The sequence below is a fragment of the Apis laboriosa genome, unplaced genomic scaffold, assembly GCF_014066325.1.
Source record: "Apis laboriosa isolate Shangri-la unplaced genomic scaffold, ASM1406632v1 scaffold4_cov146, whole genome shotgun sequence".
Classification (NCBI taxonomy): domain Eukaryota; kingdom Metazoa; phylum Arthropoda; class Insecta; order Hymenoptera; family Apidae; genus Apis; species Apis laboriosa.
This window is the reverse complement of record NW_025223501.1, coordinates 5,987,069-6,010,582: the sequence shown is the minus strand read 5'-3', so window position 1 is coordinate 6,010,582 and position 23,514 is coordinate 5,987,069. Positions and strand designations below refer to the sequence as shown.

General features: G+C 24.0%; 3 protein-coding genes across 6 annotated transcripts in view; 2 read left to right on the top strand and 1 right to left on the bottom strand.

Moving 5' to 3' along the window:
* LOC122717279 (trafficking kinesin-binding protein milt) overlaps positions 1–6,206 on the bottom strand; it is a 29,292-nt gene extending 23,086 nt beyond the window's left edge. The window contains exons 1-5 of one of the 4 annotated variants that reach the window (XM_043941200.1): positions 6,061–6,206; positions 4,695–4,770; positions 2,758–2,938; positions 1,539–1,628; positions 357–564 (exon numbers count right to left, since the gene is read on the bottom strand). In XM_043941200.1, coding sequence (XP_043797135.1) covers positions 357–564; positions 1,539–1,628; positions 2,758–2,811 — 352 coding nt within the window. In that variant the 5' untranslated portion in view covers positions 2,812–2,938; positions 4,695–4,770; positions 6,061–6,206. Of the gene's footprint in view, positions 1–356; positions 565–1,538; positions 1,629–2,757; positions 3,128–4,694; positions 4,771–6,060 lie in introns of those variants that run through there. The other 3 variants (XM_043941198.1, XM_043941203.1, XM_043941199.1) reach the window with 3 other exon arrangements.
* The window catches only part of LOC122717280, a 35,043-nt gene that overhangs the window by 882 nt on the left and 10,647 nt on the right, over positions 1–23,514 (top strand). The window contains exons 2-7 of the mRNA XM_043941204.1: positions 2,727–2,841; positions 7,663–8,204; positions 9,527–9,721; positions 9,939–10,193; positions 10,731–10,866; positions 11,023–11,136. Of these exons, the coding sequence (XP_043797139.1) occupies positions 8,016–8,204; positions 9,527–9,721; positions 9,939–10,193; positions 10,731–10,866; positions 11,023–11,136 (889 nt within the window). The 5' untranslated portion in view covers positions 2,727–2,841; positions 7,663–8,015. The remainder of the gene's footprint in view (positions 1–2,726; positions 2,842–7,662; positions 8,205–9,526; positions 9,722–9,938; positions 10,194–10,730; positions 10,867–11,022; positions 11,137–23,514) is intronic.
* LOC122717281 lies at positions 13,464–14,305 on the top strand. Its single transcript, XM_043941205.1, has one exon. The coding sequence runs from the start codon at positions 13,647–13,649 to the stop codon at positions 14,067–14,069; it is 423 nt and encodes a 140-aa protein (XP_043797140.1). The 5' UTR covers positions 13,464–13,646; the 3' UTR covers positions 14,070–14,305.

Sequence of the window (23,514 nt, the reverse complement as noted above, 5' to 3'; positions counted from 1 at the left end):
TGTTCCAAGCAATTAACAATGATACAAGCTCTATTTTCAAAATGATTAAAGATAAATAAAAAATACTACAAGACGAACTTAAATAAACAATATATAAATCAATCTGAATATAGTTTTATATTTTTTTATATATTTTTATGCATTAATGTAGGAAATATAATTGCATATTTTCTTAAACTGTGTATTCTTGAGGGAAAAAAAAAATACTTCTGTCTGAGCCTATGAGTTAAAAAAAAAATCATAAATTTATAACAAATTTATAATAAATGATTAAAATTGGTCTTTCAAAACGATATTATGGGATGATCCATAGTAATATCAATACCATATGCAAAGAAAATTTAAAGAAAACTAACCTGTGATAGTCTCGACGTCTTTGGTTGTCGTTGGAGAGGGAGTGAGAGGTGTTGATATTCTGTTTTTTGGCGATCGAAGGGCCTGCAGGGTGGCCCTTGTCTTGGGCGAGACTTTCGATCGAATCGAAGCCTCGGGCCCCTTCGAGGCGGCATCCTCCACGGCGGCCAGCTTGGACGCTGTGGCGACGAAAGATATCGCCTCACCTTCCTTCATGGTCGACGAAACATGCGAGTAAACAAANAAAAAAAAAAAAAAAAAAAAACCACGTTACGTTATTTTCATTCTTAATCACTTTTTCATTTCCTTAAACGGAAATAGCCGATACATTCGCTGACCAATCGTGCACTGTACGACACTGTACGGACTGACAGATGTATCCACTACAGAAAAACGATTCTATCGAATCTATCAGCTATCGTCCAATTAATGTATATGTATGAAATTTCGCGATTCGATTCAAACGTTTATGTTTGTATTCTGTATCTTTTCGTATCATGTTTCGTATTAAAAGTTAATTTAACCTTTTGTTCAATATAGCTATTTAATTTTAATTTACGAACGATAATTAACGATAAATATGTAAAATTAAATTGCGATATCGATTAATCGTTAAAATCAATTTCAAAATATAATATTTCGAATTAATTTAATTAATTACTTTTAGAATTTTATTTTTTAATTTTTTTAATTTTCATAAAATAAACTGGTTAATGACTTGATTCTTTCTCTTTTTTTCTTATTTTTATACAAAATAATGTTATAGATGTTTTCAATTGTTATCTTTGTAAAAGAAATAATTGATTTTAAAATTCCATTTTCTATTTCATTTTAGATATATAAAATAGTATTACAATGAATAATTTTTCTAAGAAATATAGTAGTAATGAAATAAAAATAAAAGATTAACATGTACACAATGATTTTTATTTATGAAATAAATTTTTAAAGAATAAAAAAGAAACAAGCTGAAACATTAATAATAACAATAACAAAATTTTCATAGTTCCAATTCTACAGAATATATAAATTAAAATTAAAAAAGAAAAAAAAAAAAGATAAAAAAATTAAATATTTGAAAATTTGTAAAATTCTATTTTATTCTAATGATACTAAACTTGACTGCAAATTGAATTTAAGCAAGGATGAAGCGTTATAAAAGAATGAATTCAAACTATTAATACCGAAAAGTGCATATGTGCTGCATCCAATGTACTGTATTCAGTTATCAAGTTCACGTTACACATGTGCCTTATGTTTCCATTAAAGACTAACTTAAGCAAAACATTCACGTAAAATATGTATATAAGATATTTCAATACGTTCAGCATTATTGCATTATTATGAATTAGGATTATTTTTCGAATGATATTTTTGAATGATATTAATTTCAATATATTTTATTATATTTCAATATTTTATCATCACTGGTTCATTAATTATGTATATGTGTTCTTTTTTTAATTTTTTTTTCTTCTCTTTATATAATATTAATTTTTTAATAAAGATATCGAAGATATTGAGGATTCCATTGATTGTTATTAATTCGTAATTATATATGTAAAATACCCAGCAAAAATTTTCCGATTGATTTTATCAACGATACGTTATCACGCCCTGATAAGGAAATAAATTTGAACTTTTTCTTGGTGTACATTGCAAATGTCACGTATACATTATTTTATATGTAATATATATATATATATATATATATTGTGTTGTAATTTTTTAAATAATTTTTTAAATAATTATTTTAAAATAAATTTATATAAACAAAATGAAGTTATGATATCTAATCTAAGAAAAGATTTTAGAATATAAAATAAAATTATATTATAATAAGTTGAATAAACTAATTCTATTGAAATAAATTGTGCAGACCTATGGTAATGTAAAATTTATTTCATGTAAGATAATATTAAAATAGCTTTTCAATTCTTTTGACAAAGAATATCATAAATTTATGGAAAAATTTAATAATATTTTATTTGAATAAAAATAAAATTTTTGATGAAAATGAACTTTTTGCCACTAACTTTATATTATTATAGGAATATAAATATATATAATATATAAATATATAATATAATAATATTACATGCACACATATATATTCAAATAAATATTGATCTCTGATTTCTTTCCATGAACAATTTAATCAAATAAATCTATATTTAAAACATCCTTTGCTAATTTTATTTTGTTTTAAAGAATTCCAAAAGAAAAATCCTAGCACAGCATTATTCAACGTTCAATGTTATAGAATTTTATTCATATAATATAAAAATAACAAAACATTTAATTAATGTTTAGTCTCACAATGATTTTTACATTTTTCTACAAAATTTGTTTATCTTTACTTTTGTTTTTAGATATTTTTAGCTATAAAAAAAAAAAACTTACGAGAGAAAGAGAAGAAAGAGGACTATATCCACCGATTGATTGCGAATTTGCCATTGATCCAAAATTATATTGAAAGACTCCATCGTAAGTCAATTCAGCGTTATCCTTTTCACAAATTGAATTTTGAGGTTTTAAAATACGTTTAGCGGAATTTCGTCTTGCTTCCGCAAATGCAATCCCTCTAAGCAACATTTTTAATATAAATTTTATTTTATTTTAAAATTGTACTCCAATCACCTCCAAGAATATTTTTCACGACACGTTTGTCCGATTTTTGACATAAAAACTATTATACGTTGTTATTTTTCGGATAGAATTATCTTTCTTTTTTATATATAAAAAAAAATCAATTTTTTCAATTATTCAACAAAAATAATGAAAAATTAAAAAAACGATTAAGAAACTTTTTTGTCTATTTTATATTATTTTAATTAATTATTATTATTATTTTAATTATTTATTATTATTATTTTAATTATTTATTATTATTATTTTAATTATTTATTTTAATAATTATTATTATTAAATTCTAATTCAAATAGATTTTTCTATTTGTTTTTTTGATTTCGAATTATTCGAAATATAAATTGATAATAGAGATTTACTAGATCGATATTTATCTTTCCATAATTACACTAAAATTTTTTAATTAAATGTCTATAAAAAAATTAATATGATATTCATATAAAAATTAAATAGTATGGATAAAAATAATAATTTTCAAAAATGCTCAACTTTCACTTAGATCTCACTTTAAATTGAATATTTATTTCTTTAGAAATTAAAAATTATATAAAAAATTAAATATTATAAGGCAAAACAAATGATTTTTCAGATATTGTGAAACTTGCCAACTTTTAAATAACTTCTGAATACCTCGATCCTTACACATTAAACTGTCTTTTTCCGTTCTCGTTATCACTTGACATAAGTTGATAAAACTGTATGTACAATCATATTCAAAAACAAATTGATTTTTTTAACACTTTTTGTGAAACCGCACATGTATATTTACTTTCTTTATTATATAAATTATGAAAGATAAAAATATAACAAAAATATTTCAAAAAATAATAATTAAATTTATAAAAATTTGTAAAATTTGTAAAAAAAAAAAAAAAAAAATAGAGAAGAAAAAAAAAAGAAATGTACTGCTGATACAAAATTCAAAGAATGAATTAGATGTATCATAAATATTTTATATTATAAAATATTACCTTATAAATAATGAATGAAAAAATATTTAAAATATTATAAATAAGTTATAAAAATTAACATAGTTCATTATACAACAAAATATACATAAAAAAATAATTTTTAATGTTCTGTTTTTTTTTCAAAAGCTGTACAATTCTAATTCTAAGATAATTATGTCTATCCAGATTAAAATAACTGTTGTCTGATATAGTGTAACAGTTAGGTTAATCTATTAGTAACTAATATTACACTGAACCACTTATGAACTATAATTTGTGTATTATATTTATAAAGAATTACAATATTTTAATTCATTAAAAGGTAAGATATGTTTCTGAAATATCTTTAATTATATGTAAAACATTTTTTATAAGAATATTATATTAAATAGATATAATTTTGTATATTGTAATATATTATTTTCATTAACAATTATTTATTTAAAATTGCATATATATAAAGCATATTACATAAATACTCAAATTTTTGATAAAGAATTATCACATATAAAAATGTTGTAATGATGTAATCATTAAATATTTTTATAATGATAATTAAAAAGAAAATTATTTTAATGAAATATAACATATTTTATTAAAATATTATGCATTATATAAAATTATTATATTATAAAATTAAATTTTAAAAAAACAAATTATTTAAAAGTAGCCAATTAGTTAAATAGTTATTTTAATGGTTGACAGTTACATAATCAATTTAGAAGTTATTTAAAAACTCACCGTGACGTAGTATAAAATTTTTGGTTTCCAATAAGGAAACCACAAATGATCACCAAAAGAACACACTGAATAAATTCTGAAAACATAAAAAAAAATACAATTATGTTATATCTTAACAAGCAAATTCATTTTAATATTTTTTTATTAAAACATAATAAAGACGTATAAATTAATTTTTTTAATTCATTTACTATCAGATTTATAATATTTTAAAATGACAGAACAAAAAGAAATATTTATTAAAAAAAACATATTATACTAAATATAAAATATATTCATAAAGTCAATATCTTATCTTATTATAATATAATTAGAATAAAATTATAATTTAAATTTATATGAAATTAAATTTATTTAAACATAATAAAATATTAATTGAAATATAAATATATTTCAATATTGTAACTTTAAAAATATATCAAAAAATCTAAATAGCTTCAATTGATATTAATATCATAAAAATTTATTATCTTTTTTTTGATAAAAAAATTAATAAAAATATTATTTTTGGATTTAAAAAGAGAAATTAAAATTAAATAAAATTAATACAAAATTTTATAAATATATTTTGATTTTTTACATCATGATTTTGCCCAATTTTTTGTTATAAAAAATGATATTTATATTATACAATATAATGTTAATATTTAATATAAATTTATTATATAGTAAATAAAATTAATATAATTAATATTTACATATTTTAAATATATTTTTAAGACAAGTTTTTTTATATATTATTTTTAAAATATTTCATATCTTAATAAAAACAAATAAAACAATTCTTTTAACTTTTATATTTTAATTACATTGAAGCCTCTAACAAATAGGGTTTAAATAGGATGTAATTATTTCATATTCAAATATACACGAACATTCTAAAATAATTTCATTTATCTTATTCCATAAAATTAAAATCTAAAAGATATGTGAACAAAAAATATAAATGAAATTTCACCTGCATCAAACAAAATATAAAAGAAACTCATTTGAAAGGTTAACTCAAAGAAGGTTACAATCATCTCTCGATCACTATATATATATATATTAAAACAAAAGAAAATTTCATTATTATAAAAAACACTCACAATCATAATAAAATTTCCAAATTATTGACAAATAATTTATTATACTTGTTGTTAGTCAGAAAAACGAAATTCGAGGACAATGTATCGATTGAGTCGTCCGCAGTAACCTTTCAAAACGAGGTTAAAAACAATGATTACAATTTTTGCATTGAATTTTATTTTTGAATATATTAATTTATTCTTCTGTTAAATTTTAATGATAAAATATTAAAAATTGAGAGTGATATACTAAAAGAACAAGAAATTATAATTTAAAAAAATGGAAAAGTTTGACTTACCTGTCTTTCTGACATGTTTTTACTTGTGTCACATAGCTGTCAATTTTTTGGAATTATCATATTTTTGTAAAATCTATTACATTTATCTCAATAAAATAAGAGAAAAATTTAAAAAAAAATTATTTTGCGAATAAAATTCGGGCGTCCATGACGGCCCGAAACAGTTCGAAGCTACGAAGACGATCATATAACGGGTGGTAAAATTTGGTTTAATCTGGAATACGACGGGAGTTGGAAAAACTTTCTGTAATCACGGAAATATTTTTTCTTTTTCTCTTTTTGTTATAATTAAAAATTTAAAATTTCTGCTCTTCGCAATATGTATAAATTTTAAATAAAATAATAATAATAATAACAATATTTTACATTATAAGGAATTAATATTAGAATATTATTACATGATTACAAGTTTACGAATATATTTATTTATTAATTTTATCTATTACAATTTAATTTTAAATATAATAAATATTCATATTCTTTTATATATATATATATAAATAATTATAATAATAGTACATAAAACATATTGTATATTTATTTATTTAATCTTAAAGCGAAAATATTTTATTATAGTTAAAACATTTTATTAACAATATATAATTAAAAATAATATATTAAAAGAATGATGAAATGAATTTTAATTGATTTATAATATTTATTCAATATTAACAATTTTATTTTTTTCCTGTGTTTTAATCACATAAGCAAGACATTAAAAATATTATATTTTACAAATTTAAAATTTAATAAAAAGTTATTATATATATATATATATGAAAGAATATATGTAGAATTTTATTTTTAAATATTTTAATTTCTTTCTTGTAAATTTTAATAATTAAATGTTAAAAGGAAAATGACATACTGAAAAAATAATGAAATAAAATAAAAAAATAAAAGATTTAATTTATCTGTCTTTTTGTAATTTTTTTAATGCATTTTATAATTGTCAGTTTATTGAATATATATATATATATTTGTATAGTATTATAATTTATATAATAAATTAATAAAAATATCGATTATCTTAAAAAATGATTTAAATTTAATAAAAATTACTAGATATCAATTTAATATTTTGCATTTTTAATTGAAATTTTTATAAAATATTTTATATATTTTCTTAATTTTTTAATATTCAATAATAACTAATACTAATCGTATTCGTATTAAACGTTAATCTAGATTTTTTTTAATCATTTATTCTTTAATTTTATATTTTAAAAATATATTATTTTAATAAAAAAAAAAGGAAAAAATAAAGATTATAGAAATATCTAGGTATATTTCTAGTAACTTGATAGGATTAAATTTTTTTTAAAGAAAAACGTAGATCAATATATTAATTGCAATATAATTGAAAATATAATAATTTTATGTTTAAGAAAATAAAATAAATATAATGTAAAAATATTATATATATATATATATATGTATATATATACATATATGTATATATATATATATAAAAATTACTATACATCAAATATATACTTCATTTATCTCTTAATGTTGGTAAGCCGTCTATCGATTCTCCCCACGTACACACCTCCTCTTCAGTCATCGATTGCACTTTTTGCACCTGCCATTTTTTTCCAGAGTAATGAGAGCCTCATCTCAAATCAGTAGCACGAGGGTGCAGTAAAACAGGCCTGACCTGCGAAACCACCCTCACCCTCTTCGTCTCAATGAATCTTTCATATTCTATATCTTTCGAAAATTTCTAAAGTGTCTCCTGCAAGAAAAAAAGACAAAGAAAGATACACTTGAGAAGTCAAAGTGTGCAACGAAGAAAGAACAACGCAGCCATCAGTAAGAAAGAAAAAGAGGAAAAAAGATAGAAGTAGAAGAAGGTGAAAGTAAGAGAGAGACGGACAGAGGGTGGGTGGTGGGGGGCTCTCGGTTTAAGAGAGAGGGAGAGAGAGGAGGTCGAAGGGAGTCGAGCGAGGAGAATGACGGATAGCCAGCAGCAGTTTTGCTTGCGTTGGAACAACTTTCAAGCTAATATCACCAGCCAATTCGAGGCCCTCAGGGATGACGAGGACTTCGTTGATGTCACCTTAGCCTGCGATGGTAGGCGTCTCCAGGCGCACAAGGTTGTCCTCTCCGCGTGCAGCCCTTACTTCAAGGAGTTGTTCAAGGTTAGAAAACCTTCCCCGCCTTGCTTCTCTCGGTGCTAGTTGTTCGATGTTCCCCCCTCCCTTCCCCTCAACCGATCATTCTTACCTTCTTTGAGACTCATGCTTTACTTTGGACGTGGTCGAAATAAAAATTCTTATTCATAATTCCCATGCATTCATCTCCTGTACCTACTAGTATGTCGTAATATACCTATATATATTCATATATAGTTTGCATGGGACATTATTTTTTGTTGGATGTTATTTATTTTCAAGTAATCAATCATAATTTATTTTATAGAATTCTATATAAATATAGATAGATAAATTTCAAATATATTATTCATATCTAATATATATTCATGCATATATTAGTAACAATTAAAATAAAAAATAATTACAAATCCACTTTATTGGTAATAGTACATAACTTTGATTTTAATACTTTTCATGTTATAATAATGCATTTATAATATTTATTAAAAAGATTTATTATTATTAACAACCATTAAAAAAATCATAAATATATTATTTACTTATAGTTTTAAAATTATAATTTTACATTAAATTAAAAGAAAAAAGTTATATTTTATTTCATAATTTATATTTTCTTTCATAATTTAGTAGTAATTTAATTTAGTTACATAATTTTGTATACAATAAATTTTTTATTGTTTTTAGTTTTTATTCTTTTAGACATTACTTTTATATTGTTTTTGCTTTCAAATATATAACTTTGTTTTATATTTATGTAAAATATTTAAATACATAATTCATTTTTTTATATTTGTATAATATCTTAATATATTGAAAATAAAATTATATAATTTATAAGAATTAATTTATAAGATTAATTTATAAGAAATAAGCCAAAATGAATAAACTATTAAAATATAATATTAATATAACTTTAAAGTTTCTTGAAAAAATCATGTTATTATATTTTTTAATTTTAGTATTAAGTAAAATAGGAATATAATAGAATGCTATTATAGTATCTATAAAAATATATATATTAATAAGATCATATTATATATTAATTAAAATTTTTTGATTTTATACTATAATCTAAATAATAAATTAATATGAATTTTATGTTTCAAAAAAAACTAATTGAGAATAAACATATACAATATATTTATGTAATGAACTCATATATAATAGTTTCAAAAATTAAAATTTAAAAAACAATTAAATATAATTAAAATATATTTTAAAGTTATTTTAATATAGTAAATTTTAATATTAAAATTTGTTATAAATATAATATAAATTAAATACAAAATATTTTATACTTTTTGTTTGTTAAACAAATATTTATTATACTAATTATATATTTATAGACAAATCCATGCAAGCATCCGATAATATTTATGCGTGATGTGGAATTTGAACATCTACAGTCACTTTTGGAATTCATGTATGCTGGAGAGGTTAACATATCTCAAGCAGAATTACCTACATTTTTAAGAACTGCTGAGTCTCTGCAAATCCGTGGCCTCACTGACTCTCAAAATAATCAGCACAACAACGAAAAGGTTTGTTTTAAAATATATTATAAATAATAATTAATTTTTATTTAATTTCAATATTTAATTTAAATTTATATTGAAATATATATTTTGTTTCCCATTTCCTAATTTTAATTAGTAATAATAATTAATTAATAGAATCTTATCTTAATTATTTTAAGAAAAGAATTTTTTAAAAATCTTTTAAAAATATATTGGTATAATTTCAATTGCTTGTTTTTAGCATTTGAAGACAAACAATATACATGCATCAAATGGTCGTGGGTTGATCTCACCAAATTTAGAGGAGGAGCGTAGTAAAACTCCACCAACTTCAAGTCCTCCACCACTAAAAAGGCTGTGCAAACGAAGTGATTCGCCTCAAATATCTAGTCCAGTACCAGCTGCGGCGGCCTGTGCATCTGGAACACCACGCACACGGCCATTAATTGAGCCACAGGTTCAACTTGACTGTTATAAAGATCTCGATATTGTTGAGGTTGGTTTGATTTCTTTCATAATTTTATATCTATTAGTTAATATATATATATATATATATATATTACAATAAAGAAATAAAATGCAATATGGTTTAATAACTTCACATATTATAAATTCATTACAAACAAAATTGTAACTTTTTTAAAAGATATTAGATTTTACTGTATTTATATTTATATTTAATTTATTTATTTTGATTATACATTACATATTAATTTATTATGATTATACATGAATTTTATTGATAATCTAACATAAAACAAAATGTCATCAAATAATAAGAAAATACATTTAATAATATAAAAAAAAAATACAAATCTTGATTTATGAAAATATATAGAATAAAAAATATCTAATGAATTTATTTTTACAATTTTATATTTTTACTAAAATAAATAAATAATATATGTTATTAACAATTATTATATCGTAGAATAATCATAGAATTATAGAATAATCATAATTGTTCAAAATAATCATAACATAAAATAATTATTTTTTGAGAAAAATAACTATAGAAATTTTTGTATTTTAGCCAAAAATAGAATTACCAGAATATGGAAGCGATGATGATTGTTCTCCAAAGCAGGAAGTCAACACACTGCCAAGTGGCTTTCTTAGCCTTGATGGTGGCATGGAAGTTTTGCCATCTTATCCACCTTCTTATCAAGGTAATTTTAAATAATATTTTAATTCAATTTCAATCAAATTTTTATATTAAATTTATTTGCAAATTTATTTAAAAATAAAATAAAATTAATTTTATTCTTATTTTATTTAAAATAATTTTAGTACATAATAAATTTTAAACATTTATATTTTTCCAGGTGGAGGAGCAGGAGGAGGAGGAGGAGGAGGTGGAGGAGGGGGTGGATCATTAGAAGGTGGGATGCCAGGACCATCTCATGCTGGAAACACGGAGTTAAATCAAGAACAGCAAGGTAAGTGACTGCCCGTCCCAACCCTAATTTTTTAGTAGTGCGAGCACCATTACAAACAGCAACAACCTAGCCGATCATGTCGGACAGAATTTTTTGGATACGAATATAAAGAGGAAGGAGAAGGAGAGCCTCGGTTTGAAATGGTAAGCTCGTGTAGCTCGGTAGCTCTTGCTAGGCGGTAGGAGAGAAAGGGAAAGAAAGAAAAAAATAATGTATGTATGATAGAGTGTGAAAAAGATAGAGTGAAGAATGTGTAGATGAGTGAGGCAGAGGGAGAGAGAAAGGAGAAGAAGAGACATTTGACACTCGGAGGCGATTTTCTGATTTTATCCAGGGGAGTGCAGTTTGCGGCTGTTGTGTGAGAAAGTCAGCTACGTGTACATATTCGGGCTCTCTACCTGTTTATATTTGCCAGAGTTGGAGGTGATATTAAAAAGTTATAACAAATTTTGTATAAATTAATTTTTACAGAAAGAAAATTTGATACAATTTGCGTTATTTTCTGTTTTTATATATTATATATAATATATTTATATTATAAATATATATATATATACATACATACATAAATTATATATTTTTTATTTTATAATTATATTTATTTTTTGTTTTATTTTTTAGTTAAAAGTTTCTCTAAAATTAATTAATTAAAGATATAAGTATAAATATAACTTTTAAACTTAGGTAATAAAAATTAGAGAAAATAAGAGAAAAAAAATAATTTGAAATTAGTTAAATTTAGAAAAATAAATCCCTCCGTCTGGTAAAGTTGCCTGTCCGTTGCTTCTATGTTTTCCGTTATTGTCCTTTGGAAGCTACGCCAATTGGAAATAAATACTGAATAATTTTATTTTATAGTATATCAATTTAATTTAAAAATTATGGTTTAATTTTAAATTATATTCATTCGAAGTATATCATTTTCTATAAAATGTTAATATTAAAATATCAATAATTTTCATTAAGTATATTAATTTGTGATCAATTTTTTTTTATTATGTTTGTGTGTTACTTCTTATATAATATTTTACATTTCATCTAATTGGTGTCGTTTTTCTGTGTATTCATTTATGTCCCATGGCAGAACACCCTAACTTGAAACATATAGCAAACCGATGGCTAATACTAAATTTTGTTATAAGCTTTTTGGTTAAGGTCAGTATTTAATTACGGTGTTGTAATTAAAAAAAATTAATATCTTTGGCTTCACTAATCATATTATGTGGTAAAATTCGTGATTTATAATAATATATATATATAATAATTGATTAACAAAAGTTAATTTAATTGAAATTTTAATATCAATTCTTAATATATATGATTATAAATATTTTTATTTTTTATTTTAATTATAATTTTTTAATTATACTTTTTAATTAATTAAACTATCCGAATTTAAATAATTGAATATTATTATTATTATAAACTTTAATAAAAAATTGTTTGTAATATGGATTATAGTATAAACAAGATTGAAAAAGTTTTATATATGATATAATCGTAAAAATTATTTGTATTTATTTATTTTTATACTTTCAAAATAATAGTGACAATAATATAAGATTTTAAATTAATGAAACTTATATGTTTTAAGTAAATATTTTTAAACGTAAAAGGGTGTTATTGTCAAGAAACGATTGTATAATAATCTCGGAGGATGCAGCGCGAGCTCTCACGCCTCATGTTCCAATAACACACGCTTACCATTTGTCTCCGATGTGTGCGCGCTAATAAACGCGCGATATCGTTGTATGCACGACACTAGTAATGGGATCACATTTTATTTGTTCTTTTTTTTTATAAAATAAACAAATTTTAATTCATATTATATTATATTAGAAGATAATTATGAATTGAGGAAGATTTATTTTTGTAATAAAGTATTATTTTAAGGTTATTTTAAGGTTAAAGTTATAAAAAAATTTTGAACTGTATTATTTATCATCAAAACTTAAAATTTAATTAAAATTATTAAGATATCAAATTATATTATTAAGATTTCAAATTATATTTATTTAATTAAAAGTTTATATATCTGAAATAGAGAATGATATAAATATGTAAATATTAAGATGTTATTAGATTCAATAAAATATTTTTGTCATTCTAGAGAGATTTTTATCATTTTTATTATTTTTATTTTATTTTAGAATATTTATCTAATCAAAATATAAGGAATTATAAAGAAAAAAATGTTTTCAAATTATATTATATAAAAGATTATATATATAGTAATAGTTTATTTGAAATTTTAAAAATAATCCCATTGCTAAATTCGGTAGAGCATATAATAGTCGTGCGGCTAGGGTTTCTTAGCTGGTTGTTGCTGTCCGGTGGTGGCTGGCAAATCGGAGACCCCACCCATAAATCCATTCAATAAAACAAAACAAGAGAATTAATTCCCTTCTCCGTGCTGCCTCTACCGGGTTAGAGCAAGTTGTGTGTGTGTTGCAGCTGACCTACGCAAACTGCACTCGCTGGACCCACGCCCCTGTCCTGTCTGCAACCGCATGTACAGTAACTTGTCGAACCTGCGTCAGCACATGCGCCTGATCCACAACCCTCAGAGTGTCACATGCCCCCTCTGTAACAAGCCATTCAAGACCAAGCTCTACCTGAAGCGCCACCTGGTCAGTTTCCATGAGCTCAGCGTGGCAGACAGGCATCGCCAGGAAGAAATCTACCAACAACAACAACAACCTAAAGCGCAACAACAAGCTGGAGCGCAAACTCATCTACAAATCCAGGCACAACAAACAGATGTTAAACCTTTTCCTGTGCCTAGAGTTTCTATGGAAGAGGGTACAGCTACAGTAACTCTGGAAAACAAATCAAGAGTATTCCAAGATGGTGCTTATGAGGTCAATCAGACCAATGCCGAATCAAAGCACTTTCAGAGCAGTATCATGCAATTTGATACTGCATACCACTAATGCGCCTTAGTTTCTTCGGCCCATTTGTGATAGTTTTTTGGTTGAGTAGGCTTAAAGCCAGTATTTCCTGGCAACGATAATCTCCAGATGGAGTTTAATATAGTCTTTCGAAAGAAGACCAAGGTGCAGTGAAAAGATTAAGAGTTTGTGCTGTGATACGAAGAGCAATTTATAATAATCGAGAATTTTATAGAATTTTTCACATTGAAAATTTTTCATGATACTAACTATTTTTTAAGAGTTTTTTCAAATTTAGAAATTGTTTCTATTTCTAATAAGCATTTAAAATAAGCATATTTTTGCTTTAATTTATTTTACACAAAAATTTAATTCAAAAGTTGTAAATATTATGTTTATTCAAAGTAGATATAGTATATTAATAGATAATCAAGTCTTTAGAGTAGAATATAAAAGCATATAATTTAAGCAATTTTAATAGATAGAATGAAATTTATTATTGAAAGATGATAAAGTTTTTTTAAATTTGAGCTGTTCTTATTATTTGTATTATTATTACATTTATAATATTATCTTATTTCTTATTATTTATATTGTATTAGTTGTATTTAGATATATGAAGATAATAGATTAAAAAGTGCAGCTATTATTTTATGCATAATGATAATGTGCAATGAGTATTTTTTAAATAGTATATCAATAAATTAATATGTAATATTTATATTGCATATAAAATAATTGCGACAGTATTAAAAGATATAAAATTTTTATGTTTTGAATAATATTTATATTTATCAAAATATAAATATTATTTTTATTTTTTAAAAAATATATGCATTTAAAATATACGTTATAATATATTTATAGTATTTTTATGGTTTAAATGTTAACAAAAATTTGAATCAACAACTAAAATTTTATTTTGGGAAAAATTGATATTCTACATATAAGAGCTGCATTCCTAGTTTGTTCAGTAGTTCCTAATATCTTTTTATAATTTTACATTTCAATTTTCGTTATAAAACGAAACACAAGACTTTTTTTGGTTAAGAATAACAACATATGTAATTAATATTAATAATATCATTATATTAATGATATTATTAATAATAAATGAATATTAAGGTTAATATTTAGTAATTAAAATAAAAATTTATAAGCAAAATATGTAAATTTTACTCTAAAGACTTTTAACGAAGCGATGCTAAGATTATTTTTGTGCTCGTGTCTTCATAGCACAATTTACTCGATAAAATAATCTTTTCACAGTGACTTAAAATAACTAATGAAACAATAGTCCTTAAAGGACATAACTCGCAAAAGGTGCCGTGCCTATTCGTCGTAAGGTAAAGCGAGAATATTCCTTAAACAAAAGAAGAAACAAGAGAGAAATTACAAATAATCGCCGCAAGTGGAACAGCCATCCCACCTCGTACTGATTATTCCGCGAGCCAGGATAACTTGTTGTTTTATTTGATGCTATACAGTGTTATACAGACTACAGATATTTACAACGATATTATATTCTTACAGAGGATTATATTTACTTTATTGATTGCGTCACACGACTGGGTGACACGCACAGAAACTCCCAGGATGACGTACGAACATATTATAATATATTTTTCACCGCGTAGCAGTTTAACGGTGCAATAGACAGCCAACCGATTTTACAGCTCAAGCAGATTTACAGAGGATTTATTATTGACAGTTATCGATGGGAAACCACCGTGATGCAGCAGATTGAATTTAATATATTATAAGAGGCCTGTGTCCGAGATGGCTTTTTCTTGCAAATTTTTTTTTATAATACGCTCTAACGTGATATTATAGAGCTAAATTTATCACTTTTCTCTATATTTTTTTTATGAAAAATAATTAATTTTTTCAATTTCTTTTTCTCTTTATACGTAATTTTTTCTAATCAAGAAATATTTGATTTCATGTTAAATTACGATATTAATTTATTAAATGACAGTATTATTCTATTTTTTTAATTTTATTTTAACGAATATATATATATTCGAAATTTTAAAATATTATATTCTCGTAAAATATCATTAATAATTTATTATTTTATAAATATAATTATAATTTTTTTTTCTTTTACAATTTTTGAAAAGTAAATTAATTTTTCCTTCTTTTATCAACGTTTTAGCATATAACGATGTTTTATAATTACAACAGTTTTTAAGGTATATTTTTAATAAATTTATATTTTATTTTTTATCGCATTAAGTAAGTTTTCTTTTAAATATAACTTTTTAAAATACGAACATGTTTCTACTTTTCACGTTATTATTTTAAGTTATCGATTACAATAAAAGCTACATATGTATATATATATATAACTGCACCTATATAATTTAATTTTATCAGTATCTCAAAATACATATAATCGTGATAATATATAAAAAATATTTTATATTTTACTTCGTAGTCGCTCGATATTATTTTTTTTTTTTTTTTTTTTTTTTTTTTTTGCAAAACTTACATTTCGTACTTGAATCTTTTTAAAGAGAAAAGAGAAAAGACAAAGAACCATCTCGGACATCGCCGAACTCCATAGCCATAGTACCACACAGTACAACTCAGGATCTTTTATATTATATTTTACAGATGACAATAGTTCCGTGACCGCGATGTCCTCGACAAATTTTTCGCTATGTATTTTACGTCAGAGTCTAAAATTTTCAATAATTTGATAATTATTCATATTTTCGTTTCGATAAAAATTTTAATTTCATTTATTATTCAACTTTTCCTACTATCCTTCGATTCATTCAAATATTTTTTTTTTTTTTTTTTTTATAATTTATAATTTCAATGATCAAATGATCGTTTCTTCTTCTTTTTTTCTACTTATATTTCTCTTTATGAAATTCAAAAAATTTTACTATCTTCTATTATATATTCTATTATATATTTTTCTTTCGATCAATTTCGTTGAATAATTATAAAATTATTGGAAATTTAACTCATAGACTCCGAGTTGAAAGAAAGTCGAAATATTTCTCGAGTTGATCGCGCCATTCACACAGGCTCCTTACCTCACGATTTACAATCAAATCACAGATGCAGCTATATATTATTATAATAAGTATATTTACATACCGTTTTACAATAGTGCCGGATCGCAACGACTGCGACGAATCAAATTTTTGAAAAAAAAAAAAANAAAACGCCAGACTCATTAACCACAATTAAAGAGATGGAAAAAAAAAAAGAAAAGAAAAGAAAAGAAACAAACAAACAAACAAACAAACAAACAAACAAACAAACAATTGATTCCAATTTTTTTTTCATCTCGTATGTGGACGGGGTTTTTCTTTTTCTTATTGTTACGCACTTTTTCCGAAGGTTTTTCTATTCGTTTTTTAACGCGTGGAATAGAGAGCTTCGTGCCCAGCGCATAGTTTATAACTGACTCTAAGATTAGAATATAAATGTTGCATATCATGTTATTAAGATTGTTGTACAGACAGCCTGTTGCAAACCTCGGTCTATGGTTCCTCTCTTAATACTATTTCTTTCTTTCTTTCTTTTCTTATTCTTCTAATCCTCGCACGATTAATTTTTTTTTTTTTTTTATCAAAATTTTTTTACCATTACTCTAAATTTTTCTAATATTTCCTATAAATCGCGTAAATTTTAAAAAAAAAAAAAAAAAAAAAAAATATTTTTACAAAATATTAATTCGAAAAAAATTTTCGAAGATATTTCTTTAATAACGAAATTTTTTGTTTACGTTCCATCGATTGATGCTGATATACGCTTTCCACGCTTATCAACCATGGATCGATCGATTTTTTTAAATCTTAAAATTCTATTTCTAATTACGAACGACGTTTCGATCATTCAAATTTTTCGATAGTACACGCGATAAGATAAAAAAATTTGTTTCGAGTTAATTATTTAAAAAAACGATATACATTGTTCTCTTTAAATACGTGGATTATAATTATTTTATTTGTTTATCGTAAAAATAACGGATCGATTGGCTCCCTAGACCGAGAATCATGTTCATATACATATATCATACACACACACACACGTAAAGCACATAGCCAGAATCAAACAGCGAGCCATAAAGTTAGAGATTACATTAGAAAGAGTTAAAGAAGCTCAACAGATAATCGATAATGATTGGAAACAAAAGGAAACGATACGATACAGACAATTACAGGGAATTCATTTTTTCTAACTCGCAATCTAATTCGCTGGGCATTAAAAGTGATATGATATGATCAGCCTATTAGTTGATTGATTAATTGATTAATTGATTGATTGATTGATTGATTGAAACATTCCAAGATGATGCAGTTTTTCCATTTTTCCAACCCAAACCGCCGAATAATCAATAACCGATAATTAATAACAACAAAAGTGTAACAAAATTCAGAAAAATTCAATTATCTCAAGAAACGTCTAAAGTCTGGAGAAAGCACCTTTTCGCAAAGAATTTATTCCCTGACTGTTTTTTTTTTTTTTTTTTTTTTTTCTTTCTTTCTTTTTATGTATATATATATATAAACGTTTCCTTTAATCGGTGGGCGATTTGAAAATTGGAAAGTTGAAACGCTTGTTCGAGTTTAAGGAGTGAATATATAACGAGAAATCTAAAGATGGAGGGATATCGAGGCGCGAATTAAAAAAGTATTTTTGAAATTTGGGAAGAGGAAATTTTTCGGAAATTTTAGAAATTTCAACAAAATTTTTAAACGAAAGTTAAAAGGCAAAGAGAAGAAAAAAGGGGGGAAAAAAAAAATTATTCGGATAATTCCAGAAAATTCTTAAAAAATTGTGATAATTTTGTACAATTTCGAATATATATATATATATATATATATACAGGTTTCAATTCGAAACTGTGTGTGAACTTTCTGATTTTCGATTCAACGGTATATATTTTCTTTTTCAAGTCGAAGAAACGAAACGAAAAGAGAAGAAGAAGAAAAAAAAAAAAAAAAGAAAAACGTATAAAGCAAAGATTCGACGAGTAGCTACGGATATTATAACATTCCCGTTTATTCGTTAATCGATTCGTTTTATTTGTATATTTTTTTACTACTATTATTACTACTACTTATATTATTATTATTATTATTTATTCGGAAACGTAATAATTGTATCTCGAAATGTGTCGAGATAAGTTGTTGAAACGAATTTTTCGACTCGTAACTTTTACTTTCTTTCTTCACTCATCCGAATTTTCTTTTCTTTTCGAGGAAAGTGCATTTGCTTAATTATTGTACATATTGTAAATTACAAATGATTCGTATACTCGAGAGCTAGCAATTAATCGTAAAATTAGACTTAGGGTTAATTAAAGGGGATATAAAATGGTTTCTCGTTCGGTTGTTATATGTAGCTTTCCTTATTCTTAAAGAGAAGAAGAAAAAAGAGAGAAAAAAAAAAATAGTAGTTAGCGTTTTTTTTAATTATTCGTAAGAATGAAAAAAATCTAGTCAAATTAAATTTTAAAATTTCGCGAAGAATTGTACAATGTGTCAAAAAATAGAATTTACTCGTATTTTTTTTTTTTTTTTTTTTCGTGAAAAAATCATTACTTTTTCATTCCTCGTAAATAAAAGTACGAGAAAGTGAATTGGTTGGAAGAACGAAAGTAAAAAAATTTAAAATATGATTGCATTGAACGAAATGTATTTTTTCATTCCTTTCTTTTTTTCTCTTTTTTGACAGTAGATCGTGATCGAATCGACGAGATAGAGAAAATTTCGTTCTTCTAAGCGATGCTGAGACAGTGAAAACAAATTTTCGAGAATAAAAATCGACGATGCAAAAAGTTGCAGTAGATAAGAAAAGAAATAGTTCACTGAAATTGCGACCGTAGAACTTGCTAGTTACAAATATTACTACAAATTAATCTCATATTTCTTCATTTTCCCTCTCTTTCTCTCTCTTTCTTTCTCTTTTTCTCCTTCCTTCCTTCCTTTAACTGCCCGATCATTATCGTCTTCTCCTTCATTTTCTTATTCTTCTCTTTCCCATTCCACTTCCCTTTAAAACGTCTATCTACCATTCTTCGTATCTAATGTAAGATATTTTTTATTACTCGATAGCGTATTCGAACGACCAGTATTTCACTATATTTTTTAATAGTGATTTTTATAATTGTAAAGGTGATGTAGTCGATAGTGCAATTTTTCGAGCGTAGATATATATGTAGTTAGTGCATCAGTATTAAAAAGGAACGCAACTAGGAATATATACAATTTTTGTGCAATTTTTCTCGATAATTATGTATTTCTTGTGTAAATTGTGAATTATTATTATTATTAATAATGCAATTTTTTGTTATCAATCGCATTTATCTAAATATTCCGATAACGCGAGTCTTTTATATAGAAGCTGGAAACGTTAATAATCTGCCGTTAATCTGATATGTTTTTTCTTTTCTTTTCTTATAACTTTTAGATTTTAAATTAGATCTAATTTCAAGTTTTTATCTCTTTTTACGCGAACTTTAATTAAAAACTTTTTTTCATTTAATTGCCTCTTATATCTGAAACGAATTAAAATATATCACATCGGTCTAATTATTGCATCAGCATAGAATTATTGCATCGATAGAAGAAATGTGTTATAAAGTATTACAATTATAAATTATTATCCGAATATTTTCTCTAAAAAAAAAAAAAAAAAGTATTCTTACTTTAAATTGTTTTCGATAGCAAATTTTATATTTTGATATTCATGATATAATATTAATAAGAAGCATGGAAATGTGATTAAAAACAATTTCGTTCGGTTTTACATTTTGTACAAGATATAATTATATATTAATTTAAATTAATGAAATGTATATCCTATTATTTCTCTTATTAGCATAAAACCTGCTTGGTTATAAAAAGCAATCGTATCACCGATATTTTTAATCTCGATTAAATATCGATGATATAATCGTGATTCGAGTCGGAAAAATTAATTATAAATAATTTTTAAATATATTTAAATTAAACTCCTCGGTTCTGATTGGTCGATTTTCGATACCGAAGAGAAATTACGAGAATTAATTTCGGTGTCGTTTTTTTTATTTAATCGTTGTTAAAAAAAAAAAAAAAAAACTAGANTTTTTTTTTTTTTTTTTTTTTTTTTTTTTTTTTTTTTTTTTTTTTTTTTTTGCTACAAATTAAACCACTACTGAATAAAATATCTATCTAAAATATCATTGATATTTATCTCTTAAAAAAAGTAACGTTATTAAACATTAAAGCGAAGTAATAGTATCGAGCTGTACATATTATTGCTTTCTGCGTTTAATAAGATTCCGGTTGCGAATTTCAGTGAATGTATAAAAAATCACCGAACGAGAATCCAAAAAGTGACGTAGCGCAACATTTTTTGCAAATCTACTTGGGGAAAATCTTTCTTTCTCTCTCTCTCTTTTTTCCTATAAAAAAAAAATTTCAATCAAATTTTTCATTACGAGAAACATTTCGTGATGAATCATTCATTGACTTTTTTCCCGACGAATTTAAGGAAATTTAAAAATTTCCAATTTCGGCAACATGATTTAAAATTTGTATCGTTGTTGCGTTGAAACAACACACTGTGACGGTGAGATGAGTTAATAATAAGGCACGTCGTATTATTTTAAATTTAATGATGATGATATTTAATGATGATGATGATGATGATGATGATGATGATGATGATGATGATGATGATGATGATGATACACGTACATTGCAAATAATTTTTCGTAACTTTTTTTTTTAAAATAGGATTGTAAAAGCTAAAAATTTTTGCAATAAATAGGGACTACTGTACTTCGGAGTTTCTTGCAAAAAAAAAAAAAATTGAAAAGTAAGACATATTTGAAAATGATTAATCACAGAAAAGAAGAAAAAAGCAAATTCTTTATAAAAGCGTCCCCCCACTTTCCATCCCCCAAAAAAGACAAGATAAAAGTATAAAAGCAATGAAAAATTTTAATCTCTTAGTTAGATTTGAAAACTGATTAAAAAAAATAGACATGTTTTTCTGGAGAGTAAAAAAAGAAAGCCGATGAAAAAAAAAGAGAAAAAAAAAATTAATAATATTCTTTATTCTTATTACAATATAAAGAGATCTACAAAAAACGAACGTTTTTCAAATTTCTGCAAAAAAAACTTTACTTACGTAATAACTTTATAGACAAAAGTATTTTGCAGAAAGAAGAGAGAAAAAAAAAAAATAAAGGACATATAGATTTTAGAAAGTTGCAAAAAAAAGAAAAAAAAAAAGAAAGCGAGAATTGCACAATTTTTTTGCAACTGTTACGTATTCAGATGAGAGGAGTAATAAGAAATATCTTAAATAAGCCTTTTAAAAAAAAAAAAGTTTTGCAGGAATTATTGCAAATATTGTAATCCCAGATTTTTGCAAAAAAATTACAAATATTAGATTCAAAAATTTTTACCGAAAACTCATAAAAAATTAGATTGTAGAATTTTTACGAAAAAAAAAAAAAAACTCGACTAACTAGATTTAGATTTATAGATTTTTTGCAAAATAGAAGTAAAAGAGAAAAGAAACGAGAAGTTGCGAGAAGTAAATAACGCGAGAACGAGATTAGGTGGAAAATTTTTTATGGAAAAAAGAAGAAGAAAAAAAAAAATTGCGAAAAAGTGGCGAGAGATTAGGTAGAAAAAAAAGATATTTAAAAAAAGGAAAAAGTTGTGAAATTCGAGATAGGAGATATTTTTTTCGAGATATTAACGGGGGTTTGCAAAAAATCTATCAAGTCAGCAGCTCGTTCCGATAATTAAATAATAATTGACGAGAAAATTCCGAATAAATTAAAAAAAAAAAAAAAAAAAAATTATTCGTAAAATTGTAATTATTTCTAAAAATTTCTACAAGAGGTGAATATGAGATGTACGAAGGGAAAAATAAGGAATTGGAATATTGAAATTTTTTATGTATTTTCTCATTCTCAAAACGGAAAAACTTTTCGCATATATGTATATATAATATAGAAGGGAACGGTTTTTTGGAGCGAATTTTCTTCGAATTTTTATTATTGCTTCTGATGTAGAAATTTTTCACACACGCTTTAACTTAAGTAAAATTTATTTATTAGAATTCATTATTATTATTATTATTATTATTATTATTATTATTATCATTATTATGTAAACTGTCCCGAGTGACATAGAGCGTAGGTATACGAAGTAAGAACGATTTCATAACTATTCACACGAAACGACTGAATAAAATCGATTCCTTTTCTTTCTTAGCTATAAAAAAAAAAAAAGAAAAGGAAAACGCTAATGTGAACGAGAGGTAAAAAAAAAAAAAGAAAAAAAGAAAAAAAAAATTAAAATTTTTGTACTTAGAAGTTTATCTGGACGGATAATTGTTCCCCTTTTTTGTTATTTCTATTTCTATTTTATTTTTTTTTTACTTAAAAAGTGTACTTGTAAATAAATCTTTTTTTTTTTCGTCGAACGATAAAATATTCTTTTTTTTTTTTTTTTTT

Excerpts from the sequence above, each read along its gene's own strand:
- LOC122717281 (XM_043941205.1), top strand. The coding sequence starts at position 13,647 with ATGTACAGTAACTTGTCGAACCTGCGTCAGCACATGCGCCTGATCCAC.